This window comes from Erpetoichthys calabaricus, chromosome 2 (genome assembly GCF_900747795.2).
Source record: "Erpetoichthys calabaricus chromosome 2, fErpCal1.3, whole genome shotgun sequence".
Classification (NCBI taxonomy): Eukaryota; Metazoa; Chordata; class Cladistia; order Polypteriformes; family Polypteridae; genus Erpetoichthys; species Erpetoichthys calabaricus.
In genome coordinates, this window is record NC_041395.2 from 8,980,719 (window position 1) to 8,994,077 (window position 13,359).

General features: G+C 41.4%; 1 protein-coding gene across 1 annotated transcript in view; it reads right to left on the reverse strand.

Annotated features, from left to right (window-relative positions):
• Positions 1 to 13,359, reverse strand: part of pdhx (pyruvate dehydrogenase complex component X) — a 409,158-nt gene that overhangs the window by 325,428 nt on the left and 70,371 nt on the right. The window contains exon 2 of the mRNA XM_051923616.1: positions 11,213 to 11,296. Within this exon, the coding sequence (XP_051779576.1) occupies positions 11,213 to 11,296 (84 nt within the window). The remainder of the gene's footprint in view (positions 1 to 11,212; positions 11,297 to 13,359) is intronic.

Consider the following 13,359-nt stretch of genomic DNA (forward strand, 5'->3'; position numbering starts at 1 on the left):
GGGTAGGAACATAGATCGACTGGTAAATTGAGAGCTTTGCCTTGTGGCTCAGCTCCTTTTTCACCACGACAGACCATTGCAGAGCCTGCATCACTGCGGACACCGCACCGATCCGCCTGTCGATCTCACGCTCCATTCTTCCCTCACTCATGAACAAGACCCCGAGATACTTGAACTCCTCCACTTGAGGCAGGATCTTGCTCCCAACCCTGAGAGGGCACTCCACCCTTTTCCAGCTGAGGACCATGGTCTCGGATTTGGAGGTGCTGATTCTCATCCCAGCCGCTTCACACTCGGCTGTGAACCGATCCAGAGAGAGCTGAAGATCACGGCCTGATGAAGCAAACAGGACAACATCATCTGCAAAAAGTACTGACCCAATCCTGAGCCCACCAAACCGGACCCCCTCAACACCCTGGCTGTGCCTAGAAATTCTGTCCATAAAAGTTATGAACACAATCGGTGACAAAGGGCAGCCCTGGCGGAGTCCACAGACCTTTTTGTTTTATTTATTTATTTTTTACTTTTATTAATCTACTACTGATATGTCCTAGTAGTGATATTTAAGTGGTTGGTGACAAGGCTAAAGATTATTGCACAAGACAAACCCGATGACAATTCAGTTCTCATAAGGCAGACCTGAAAACAATGCAGACTGCGCACAGACAAACATAACCTAAAATTATACTGATCAGCAAAGACTGCGTCACAAAACAACTTAGGGGTGTCGTAGCCTCCTTAACTGTTATGTTAAGCCCAGGAAAAATTAGACAAAACCACCAAAATACTTTCAATTTGAAAAAATATAATGTGTAATAGAAACAAGTAAAAACCAAAACGTGAACATAAATACAGTAGAGAAGGTCTAAACTGCTGTACTGGTCCACTGCTACAGAGTAGTACATGTCCTTCATGTGACAGGATTTGAGACAACGCACAGCTTGGCGTCACAATCAGGACAACAGAAACGGGTTTCTTTGCACACTTACATTACATTTTGTTCTGCGGCTGGTATATGAGAGGGCAGAACGTCAGTGGCTGACCTCCACGGTCGATAAAAACCTCCCTTTATTGCAGGCTTCCACAAGGCTTTGTGACTTCCACGTTTTTTCCCCGCTAACATTAACACTGACAGCTGAGGGGGCTAACATCTTGCTCGTCCTACTTTATTGCAATTATTTTGCGCTTTTTATCACACAGTGTAGAATCTTCACACAACTGAATTCATCAAATATATCGTGGTGGTCCGGTGCCTTATCATGCATCACACTTTCCAGGTCAACGTCTGATGACCAATTCACATCGTCATCACTACCCCTTGATTCGAGCAATGGCTCAGTTTCAGTTTGATCTAAAACTGTTTTTGCAGCATTTTGTTTGCCATTGTGGTTTTCATTGGAGGCTCCACCCCACTCATGAATATTGAGGAGTTTCCATAAAGTTGTAGAAAGCATAGAAACACACACACACACTCATGCATATTATATACAGTTAGGTCCATAAATATTTGGACAGAGAAAATTTGTTTCTAATTTTGGTTCTGTACATTACCACAATGAATTTGAAATGAAACAACTCCGATGCAGTTGAAGTGCAGACTTTCAGCTTTAATTCAGTGGGGTGAACAAAACGATTGCATAAAAATGGGAGGCAACTAAAGCATTTTGTGAACACAATCCCTTCATTTCAGGGGCTCAAAAGTAATTGGACAAATGACTCAAAGGCTATTTCATGGGCAGGTGTGGACAAGTCCGTCGTTATGTCCTTATCAATTAAACAGATAAAAGGCCTGGAGTTGATTTGAGGTGTGGTGCTTGCATGTGGAAGATTTTGCTGTGAACAGAAAACATGCGGTCAAAGGAGCTGTCCATGCAGGTGACAGAAGCCATCCTTAAGCTGCGAAAACTGAAAAAACCCATCCGAGAAACTGCTACAATATTACGAGTGGCAAAATCTACAGTTTGGTCCATCCTGAGAAAGAAAGCAAGCACTGGTGAACTCAGCAACGCAAAAAGACCTGGACGTCCACGGAAAAAAACAGTGGTGGATGATCGCAGAATCATTTCCATGGTGAAGAGAAACCCCTTCACAACAGCCAACCAAGTGAACAACACTCTCCAGGGAGTAGGCGGGCGTATCGATATCCAAATCTACCATAAAGAGAAGACTGCATGAAAGTAAATACTGAGGGTGCACTGCAAGGTGCAAGCCACTCATAAGCCTCAAGAATAGAAAGGCTAGATTGGATTTTGCTAAAGAACATCTAAAAAAGCCAGCACAGTTCTGGAAAAACATTCTTTGGACAGATGAAACCAAGATCAACCTCTACCAGAATGATGGCAAGAAAAAAGTATGGAGAAGGCGTGGAACAGCTCATTATCCAAAGCATAGCACATCATCTGTAAAACACGGTGGAGGGAGGCAGTGTGATGGCTGCCAGTGGCACAGGGACACTCATGTTTATTGATGATGTGACACAGGACAGAAGCAGCCGAATGAATTCTGAGGTGTTCAGAGACATACTGTCTGCTAAAATCCAGCTCAATACAGCAGTCACATTGATTCATGATACAGATGGACAATGACCCAAAACATACAGCCAAAGCAACCCAGGAGTTTATAAAGACAAGAAGTGGGAAATTCTTGAATGGCCAAGTCAGTCACCTGATCTTAACCCAACTGAACAGGCATTTCACTTGTTGAAGACTAAACTTCAGACAGAAAGGCCCACAAACAAACAGCAACTGAAAGCCGCTGCAGTAAAGGCCTGGCAGAGCATTAAAAAGGAGGAAACCCAACATCTGGTGATGTCCAGGAGTTTAAGACGTCAGGCTTTCATTGCCAGCAAAGGGTTTTCAACCAAGTGTTAGAAATGAACATTTGATTTCCAGTTATTTAATTTGTCCAATTACTTGTGAGCCCCTGAAATGAAGGGATTGTGTTCAAAAAATGCTTTAGTTGCCTCACATTTTTATGCAATTGTTTTGTTCACCCGACTGAATTAAAGCTGAAAGTCTGCACTTCAACTGCATCGGAGTTGTTTCATTTAAAATTCATTGTGGTAATGTACAGAACCAAAATGAGAAAAAAGTTGTCTCTGTCCAAATATTTATGGACCTAACTGTATATACAAGTAAAAACACATGTTAAAACCATGTAATGAAATTCTTACTTTGTTTGCTCACCTTCATATACAAAGACAGAAAGACAAAAGTAGTACAAAAACAAATAGCAATTACAATTATAAGATTACAAAATAAGGTGCTCAGTGCCTGATGACATACCGCAGCAGTCAGTACCATTATGAGGCTACGAGTTGTGATTTGGATCGACTTTAACAATTAGTATTAGGAAAAAAACTATGCGTCAGTCTTGTGGTGCATGATTTCACACTCCTGTAGTGCCTCCCTGAGGGAAGCAGCTTGAAAAACGTGTGTTGAGGATGAGTATTGTCTTTAATTATGTTGCGCGCCCTCCTGATGACCCTACTAGTGTAGACGTCCTGTAGGGAGGAGAAGGTTGCTCCAGAGATGTGCTGTGCAAGTTTCATTACACGCTGGAGTGCCTTCTTTTCCTGCAAGGAGCTGTTACCGTGCCATACAATAATAGAGCAGGTGATAACACTCTCTATTGTACCCCTGTAGAAATTGGTGAGAATTTTGGTTGGCATGCCAAATTTCTTCAGCTTCCTCAGAAAGAACAGTCTTTTGTGCGCTTGGTTAATGAGGTGTTGTGTATTATAAGACCAAGTCAGGTCCTCGCTGATGTGGGTTCCAAGGAATTTGAAGATTTTTACTTCTCTCCACCTCAGTCTCACCGATGTAAATGGGAGTGTGCTGCAGCTTCCTCTTCCTTGGGTCGATAATCATCTCCTTGGTTTTAACTGTAATAAGGGAGAGGTTGTTTTCCTGACACCAGGCCACGAGTCCTGCCACCTCTGTCCTATATTCTGCCTCCATCCCCTCAGTAATCAACCCTATGACTGCAGTGTCATCAGCAAATTTAATGATGCTGGTGTTGTTCTGAGAAGCTACACAGTCGTAGATAAACAGGGTGTAGGGCAGCGGACTTAGCACACAGCCTTGGGGGCAGCCGGAGACCAATTGTTCTTGTGCCTGATGTCTGGTTTCCCACTCTGACTGACTGGGGTTTGTCTGTAAGGAAATTCAGCACCCAGCTGCAGAGGGATGTCAGTCCAAAGGAGACAAGTTTATTGCACAATTTCCATGGGACAACTGTATTGAACTCTGAGCTATCTATAATAGTCAATAAACAGCATTCTTATACAAGTGTCCCTCTTCTCCAGGTGTGTGAGGATTGTGTGGATGGCAGCATTGACTGCATCTTCAGTGGACCGATTTTGGCGGTAAGCATACTGTAGGGGGTCGAGGGTTGCTGGAATTGACTTCTGAATGTTTGCCATGACTAGTCTCTCAAAGCATTTCATCACAATAGGGGTGAGTGCATTGGGACGATAGTCATTTAGACAACTCACCCGGGATTTCTTTGGAAGGGGCACGATGGTAGTGGTCTTGAAGCAGGAGGGCACGGATGCTGTGTCAGGGACAGATTGAGTATGTTTGTGAGGACCCCAGTCAACTCCAATGAACAGGCCCTGAGTGTACAACCCGGGATAGAGTCAGGGCCTGCTGCCTTATGGGGATTGATTCGACTCAGGACCTGTCGCACCTCCGCTGGTGTTACTGACAACGGTGACTGGCGGCCCCCATAGCAATGGGTGTTAATAATATATATATATATATATATATATATATATATATATATATACAGTACTGTGCAAAAGTTTTAGGCAGGTGTGCTGTAAACAAAGAATGCTTTCAAAAATGGAAGTGTTAATCATTTATTTTCATCAATCAACAAAATGCAGTGAATGAACAAAAGAGAAATCGAAATCAAATCAATATTTGGTGTGACCACCCTTTGCCTTCAAAACAGCATCAATTCTTCTAGGTACACTTGCACACAGTTTTTGAAGGAACTCGGCTGGTAGGTTGTTCCAAACATCTTGGAGAACTAACCCCAGATCTTCTGTGGATGTCGGCTTCCTCACATCCTTCTGTCTCTTCATGTAATCCCAGACACACTCGATGATGTTGAGATCAGGGCTCTGTGGGGGCCATACCATCACTTCCAGGACTTCTTGTTCTTCTTTACACTGAAGATAGTTCTTAATGACTTTGGCTGTATGTTTGGGGTCGTTGTCCTGCTGCAGAATAAATTTGGGGCCAATCATACGCCTCCCTGATGGTATTGCATGATGGATAAGTATCTGCCTGTATTTCTCAGCATTGAGAACACCATTAATCCTGACCAAATCTCCAACTCCATTTGCAGAAATGCAGCCCCAAACGTTAAAGGAACCTACACCATGCTTCACTGTTGCCTGCAGACACTCATTATTGTACCGCTCTCCAGCCCTTCGACGAACAAACTGCCTTCTGCTACAGCCAGATATTTCAAATTTTGACTCATCAGTCCAGAACACCTGCTGCCATTTTTCTGCACCCCAGTTCCTATGTTTTCGTTCATACTTGAGTCGCTTGGCCTTGTTTCCACGTCGGAGGTATGGCTTTTTGGCTGCAACTCTTCCATGAAGACCACTTCTGGCCAGACTTCTCCGGACAGTAGATGGGTGTACCTGGGCCCCACTGGTTTCTGCCAGTTCTGAGCTGATGGCACTGCTGGACATCTTCTGATTTCGAAGGGTAATAAGCTTGATGTGTCTTTCATCTGCTGCACTAAGTTTCCTTGGCCGACCACTGCGTCTCCGATCCTCGACGTTGCCCGTTTCTTTGTGCTTCTTCAAAAGAGCTTGAACAGCACATCTGCTTTGAAATCTTTGTCTGGGAGAGACCTTGCTGATGCAGTAGAACTACCTTGTGTCTTGTTGCTGTGCTCAATCTGGCCATGACATGAAACTGTCTTCCACAACCTCACCTTGGTAGCAGTGTTTGGCTGTTCCTCACCCAGTTTGAAGCTGTTTCTGTTTCAGTTAATGACTGTGTTTCAACCTACGTGTGACATTGATGATCATTAGCACCTGTTTGGTAGAATTGGTTGATCAGACACCTGACTAGAATCCTACAAAATCCCTGACTTTGTGCAAGTGGACCTATAAGAATTGATGCTGGTTTGAAGGCAAAAGGTAGGAACACCAAATATTGATTTGATTTAGAGTTTTCTTTTGTTCGCTCACTTTGCATTTTGTAAATTGATAACAATAAACAATCATTATTTATATTTCTGAAAGCATTTTTTGTTTACAGCATTTTTTCACACCTGCCTAAAACTTTTGCACAGTACTGTATGTATATATATATATATATATATATATATACACACACACACACCCCCACACAAACACACTTTACTCTACAGAAGCAGTGTATTGATGTTGATCCATCAATGTCCCCAATCCACCATCATAGACGTAGGCAGGAACACTTGATTTGAGTAATCAACAGAACATGCCTTATTTTTCAGTGCTTTAAATTCAAGAAGTAAATTGACTACTCCTTAGTTTCGTTTCACATTTGCTCTAAAACCTGTATTGTGCTAAATTATTTCTGGTTTTCAGATTTAACAGAGACTGGAGGTACCACAAAGAAGAGAGGGTATGGATAACACACATACATACTGTATATATACCTACTCTATATATATCAAATCCTAAGCCTAAAAGTGCAACAATTTAGTGCAGCAATTTTATGTGAATTTTTTTGTCACGCTTTAAATCAGGCTTAATTTTAAAACCTACATATATATGTTTGGTGTCATTCTTTTCAGTTATTGAACTTTAATGTGATGTTGTTAGATTTTCAGATTGTTAGTCCGATTTTAAATATTAACTAAAATACCAAGAAAGTTGAGCATCTAGCATAGTGGACCTCAGTTTAACGGGAATAATCCAATTGGTAAGAGAGTAAATATTTTATTCTCATTTCATGATTTATACTCAGTTAAATAATAACAAATTTTTCTTTTACATATTATAGAATTTCGTGATTTTGACTCCAATAAGTAATAATTTACATATATACATAATAATAACGCACATACTGTATATATATATATATATATATATATACACACACACAAATGTGTGTGTATACAGTAATCCCTCGCTGTATCGTGCTTCAACTTTCGCAGCTTCACACTATCACGGATTTTATATGTATGCATATCTAAATATATAATGCGGATTTTTCGCTGATTCGCGGGTTTCTGTGGACAATGGGTCTTTTTACTTCTGGTACATGCTTCCTCAGTTGGTTTGCCCAGTTGATTTCATACAAGAGATGCTATTGGCGGATGGTTGAGAAGCTACCCAATCCGAGCATGCAGTTAAGCTCTTGTGTGCTGATTGGCTCAGCGACGGTGCGCCAAATTCGATTCCGCTGTGTTAACCAGGAAGTCTCGTCTCACTCATTCAACATCAACGTGTTTCGCTGTGTAAAGAGTTAACTTTTGTACTTTTTTGTGTTTATCTTTGTGCATAGTCAAGCCCTTCGTTATGGCTCCAATTCAATCTGCTCCTGCTACTGCTTCAGGGGCCGTGCCCAAGCGCCAACAGAAGATGCTAACGATTGCCGAAAAGGGAAAAGTTTTGGATATGTTGAAGAAAGGGAACAGCTACACTGCTGTAGGACGCTATTACGGCATCAATGAGTCCACGATTCTTTATATTTAAAAAGGAGGAAAAGAATATAAGATCTACGGCCACAGTGCCATTTAACCAGGGCGCAAAACGAGTTGTAAGTGGACGTAATAAGGCGGTAGTCCGGATGGAATCTGCTTTAGGGATTTGGATTGAAGAACAACGGCGGTGCTACACAGTCGCCTGAAGAGGCTCCTTTAGAAGAGCTGTAACACTCCTTTGTTGTGCAGTAAAATTAAACTCATCGTTTAATTAAACTCATTATTCATTTTCTACGTACAGTACTTATTACATATACATAGTTTAGTGTCACTGTACACACATTTTACTGTATACAATTTTTCTTGCATTGTACGTATTTATTGCTGGTGGCCTGTCTGTCGTAATGGCTGTAACATATGTGATATTGGAGATGCTCGATATCTTTAAAGTAATATTTAGGTTTTACTGTATATAAACAGCGTGTTTACATACATAATTTCAACGAATCTTACCTAATATCTAAGAGAATACAAAGGGTTTATGCTGTATAATTGTGCGGGAAAAGTTTATAAGAATGTGGGAGAGTTCATAAGGGCTTAAAATATATAAAAATAACCATATGAACATATGGTTTTTACTTCGTGGATTTTCACCTTTCGCGGGGGGTTCTGGAATGCAACCCCTGCAATTGAGGAGGGATCACTGTATATACTGTATATATTATATTCAACACACATATATATACAAATACACATACATAAATATAGATATACTAGGGGGGCAAGCCACCCAGCGCCTTTGGCGCCCAACCACCAGTTGCAGCCAGTCTGCCGCTCATGTTGTGAAGAGGGGGGCTGAACACAGCCCAAGGAGACGCAGTTGCTCCTCTGAAACCCCCTCTTAAATGGTGATACAATGGGGAACAACTACAGTTTGTTTTTTTTTTTTTTTTACCTCCTCTTTGCTCGATCAGCTGCCACTGTGTCACATGATCTGCATCTTGCGTGGTGCCTCGAACATTAAAAAGCTTGTACAGCAGCTGTCCTACTCTTTGTCTTTTATTTCCAGCCCCAGGCGTGGTTAAATCTCTTGGCACTCTTGGTTAAGTCTCGTCTTGCGGGACGCGAGTTCTTGATATTTTTTTTAGTTTATAATTTAAAAACAGAATATGAATCTGAAAATCTAACAACATCACATTAAAGTTATATATATATATATATATATATATATATATATATATATATATATATATAGTGGTGTGAAAAACTATTTGCCCCCTTCCTGATTTCTTATTCTTTTGCATGTTTGTCACACAAAATGTTTCTGATCATCAAACACATTTAACCATTAGTCAAATATAACACAAGTAAACACAAAATGCAGTTTTTAAATGATGGTTTTTATTATTTAGGGAGAAAAAAAATCCAAACCTACATGGCCCTGTGTGAAAAAGTAATTGCCCCCTTGTTAAAAAATAACCTAACTGTGGTGTATCACACCTGAGTTCAATTTCCGTAGCCACCCCCAGGCCTGATTACTGCCACACCTGTTTCAATCAAGAAATCACTTAAATAGGAGCTGCCTGACACAGAGAAGTAGACCAAAAGCACCTCAAAAGCTAGACATCATGCCAAGATCCAAAGAAATTCAGGAACAAATGAGAACAGAAGTCATTGAGATCTATCAGTCTGGTAAAGGTTATAAAGCCATTTCTAAAGCTTTGGGACTCCAGCGAACCACAGTGAGAGCCATTATCCACAAATGGCAAAAACATGGAACAGTGGTGAACCTTCCCAGGAGTGGCCGGCCGACCAAAATTACCCCAAGTGCGCAGAGACGACTCATCCGAGAGGTCACAAAAGACCCCAGGACAACGTCTAAAGAACTGCAGGCCTCACTTGCCTCAATTAAGGTCAGTGTTCACGACTCCACCATAAGAAAGAGACTGGGCAAAAACGGCCTGCATGGCAGATTTCCAAGACGCAAACCACTGTTAAGCAAAAAGAACATTAGGGCTCGTCTCAATTTTGCTAAGAAACATCTCAATGATTGCCAAGACTTTTGGGAAAATACCTTGTGGACTGATGAGTCAAAAGTTGAACTTTTTGGAAGGCAAATGTCCCGCTACATCTGGCGTAAAAGGAACACAGCATTTTAGAAAAAGAACATCATACCAACAGTAAAATATGGTGGTGGTAGTGTGATGGTCTGTGGTTGTTTTGCTGCTTCAGGTCCTGGAAGGCTTGCTGTGATAGATGGAACCATGAATTCTACTGTCTACCAAAAAATCCTGAAGGAGAATGTCCGGCCATCTGTTCGTCAACTCAAGCTGAAGCGATCTTGGGTGCTGCAACAGGACAATGACCCAAAACACACCAGCAAATCCACCTCTGAATGGCTGAAGAAAAACAAAATGAAGACTTTGGAGTGGCCTAGTCAAAATCCTGACCTGAATCCAATTGAGATGCTATGGCATGACCTTAAAAACACGGTTCATGCTAGAAAACCCTCAAATAAAGCTGAATTACAACAATTTTGCAAAGATGAGTGGGCCAAAATTCCCCCAGAGCACTGTAAAAGACTCATTGCAAGTTATCGCAAACGCTTGATTGCAGTTATTGCTGCTAAGGGTGGCCCAACCAGTTATTAGGTTCAGGGGGCAATTACTTTTTCACACAGGGCCATGTAGGTTTGGATTTTTTTTTCTCCCTAAATAATAAAAACCACCATTTACAAACTGCATTTTGTGTTTACTTGTGTTATATTTGACTAATGGTTAAATGTGTTTGATGATCAGAAACATTTTGTGTGACAAACATGCAAAAGAATAAGAAATCAGGAAGGGGGCAAATAGTTTTTCACACCACTGTATATATATATATATATATGTGGAGTGGATATGTATGTGTATGTATAAATATACAGTATTTCATTTATACATTATCACACACGTATACATAGGGGGCATTCAAGGGGCTTAATCAAACACACAGGACTGGATAGGGGGTTAGCAAGGTATACTAACGACTTTTCTCCTCTCCCTACAGAACCATGAAACCTGCCTGATCTGTCCTCCACTTCCACACAGGCAGTACTTCTGGTGACAATCCAGATCCTGACATCACTTCCTGACATAGCTCCAAAGCCCCGCCTCTTCTTTCCTCCCAGCTATAAAAATCTCCAACTTTCTACACTCAGCAATCCCGTTTTGGACTCAGTCTTTTAAGGTTACTCGGCATAATTGCCATTTGCTTCACAGCAGTATTTATAACATACAGGGTGGAATTCCAAACCTTTCTCTTATTTTGTCTGAGTTGTTACAACATTTACAGTAAATTTTAATTGTATGTCACTTAAAATCCTGGCATGACAGAGAAAGCCTGATTCGATATTTGAACCCAGCCTGAAAAATACTCTCTGGGATTTGAGGCATTCAACTGTATTGATTCACGTGACAATATAAAACTTTAATTTTCATGCTCAGTGTTATTTTGCATATACAATAGGCAGCACATGCAAATTATTAAAAAAACAAGTCAGAGTCCCTCTTACCTTCTTTCTTCAACCACCTAACAACATTGCCTTCTTCCATAGTGGGAGACAGAGCCGGCATTAGCACTTTGACAGGAGCAGCCCCTGTAGAGAAGGAAAACAAAAAAACATAAATACTTATGTAGGCCAAGTCTTGCATCACAGCACACAATCAAGTAAAGTCTGCTCTGAACGCAGACTAAAATTAATCAAAAAGCGCATCACATGTGGCCGCTGGAGTTTCCAAGATGTGTCTGCAGGCTTCAAAAGGAGCTCTAAAATGAGCCTTTTAAGTCTGAATTATGTAAGAATCCATTTTAACCGATTCCAAGATTTTCTTTTTCAAGTTTAAAAGCAAATTCTCACAAAACAACTAAATTAACAAAACCATTCAGAGAAAAAAACGTTGCCAAGCTGCACTCTTCCACCTTCTTCTCAAAGCATTCCAGCTATTCTGGCAAACAGCAGACATCTTCTGTTCGAGGAGGGTAGCTGCAACATTGATGTACACAGGGGCAGATCTACCAACTACCAGTTCGTTCTGGGGGGCATGTGATGGCATCAGGCATTTTCAGCAAACCAAAGCACAATGAAGCTGTCAAGTACATGCAAGTCAAATTGACTAAGGGGGACCCACACCCACACCCCCTTGGGGTGATCAAGACTCAAATAAAGTGAAATACCGCACTACATTTTTAAAAGGTATGATCGACTCTCTGTTAAGGAGTTTAGTCACCTACAGGCCCATGGGGGTCTTAATCCGGCCTTGCCTGTACATGTGGAATTTACATGTACAGTATGTCATTGCAGTGTAGCAGGTCTTAGTTTTAGGTGTTTAAATCTGAAAACTACAAGATCATCGCTATTATCACCACCATTTAATTGCAATTTTTCAGGTATACCCAGGTTGGCCTGCTGCCCCTCCAATATTTGTTCCTCCAATCTCCAGAGTACAAACTCTCCTTTTTAGTGAGAGCCAGTCTTTTCATATTATCCCACCCCCACCTTTAAATGCATCTTTGGCTTCCCTCTTGGTCTCATCTCCCTCCAACTTGGTCCCCCTTCACTCAGTCATCCACATGCCCGGACCACCACCATCTGTTTCTCCTTATATCGCTTCCACACCAAGAATCTGTATTCATCTTTGTTGTGGTGTCAAATTTTGCATACAAGTTGATAAATATTTTGTATGTCTTTATTTGTAATTTAGACATTTGTGATATATAATTGACTAACCTTGCCCCGTGGCTTCGCCCGTGTAGAAGTGAAACAGGACAGTGAGGAGGGCCCTGCCCGGATCCCTACTCCCGACGTCACGCTTCCCCCTCCCCTCGGCCCGCAGCCTCTGTCTCAGATTAGCACGAATATATCACTCCTGCAAGCGAACAATGATTCTCAGTGCAATGAGAGAAGTCACAAAATCAACCAGAATGTTTAAGCAAATAGTAGAATAACACCCGATCTAAAAGCGTTAAGTAGTTCTCTCGTTCACTAGCTAAGAGGAGGCAAGGTACACGCACCCCACCCCTCGGCCCGCTGCATGTCTCTTGGATTCGCACAAATAAATTGGTAGCACAAGCGAACTATGATACTTGCCACAATGAGAGAAGCTGCAAAATCAACTGGGATGTTCAATCAAATTATAGAAAAAAACCTGTTAAGTATTTTCTCGTGAAAAGTGGACAGACGTTCGATTTTATATATACTAGTCATTTAGCCCGTTACAATAACGGGCGCTAGAACAGTAGTGCATAAACATTAGTAGGAACAGTCTATATTAAATGGCAAGGGACTTTGACCTCATTCTTTTTGTTGATCGTATTTTTCTCTCTTTCAGCCTTTCTTTTGTTGATGTTTACTTGCTGAGCTGACCGTTCTTCGTGGGCTGCCGCCGTGTATTGTGTGTCTTTAATTTTCTGTGACAGTAATACTGTCTTGTACGGCTCTATTCAATAAGGGCGCGTAGATAATTTAGTTCAAATGGCTCTGGAATATGTGAAGAGCAACAGGTGCAGATCTTTATTTACGCGCGCCTTTATTCGCTGCGCCTAATTGAGGTCGTCCTTTTGAGGCTCGCCTTTTTGTGCGCGCCCTTATTGAAGGATACCATCTTGTACGTCCATAATATACGTCCGTAATATACCTTTAATTTTCTCTGGCGGTAATAC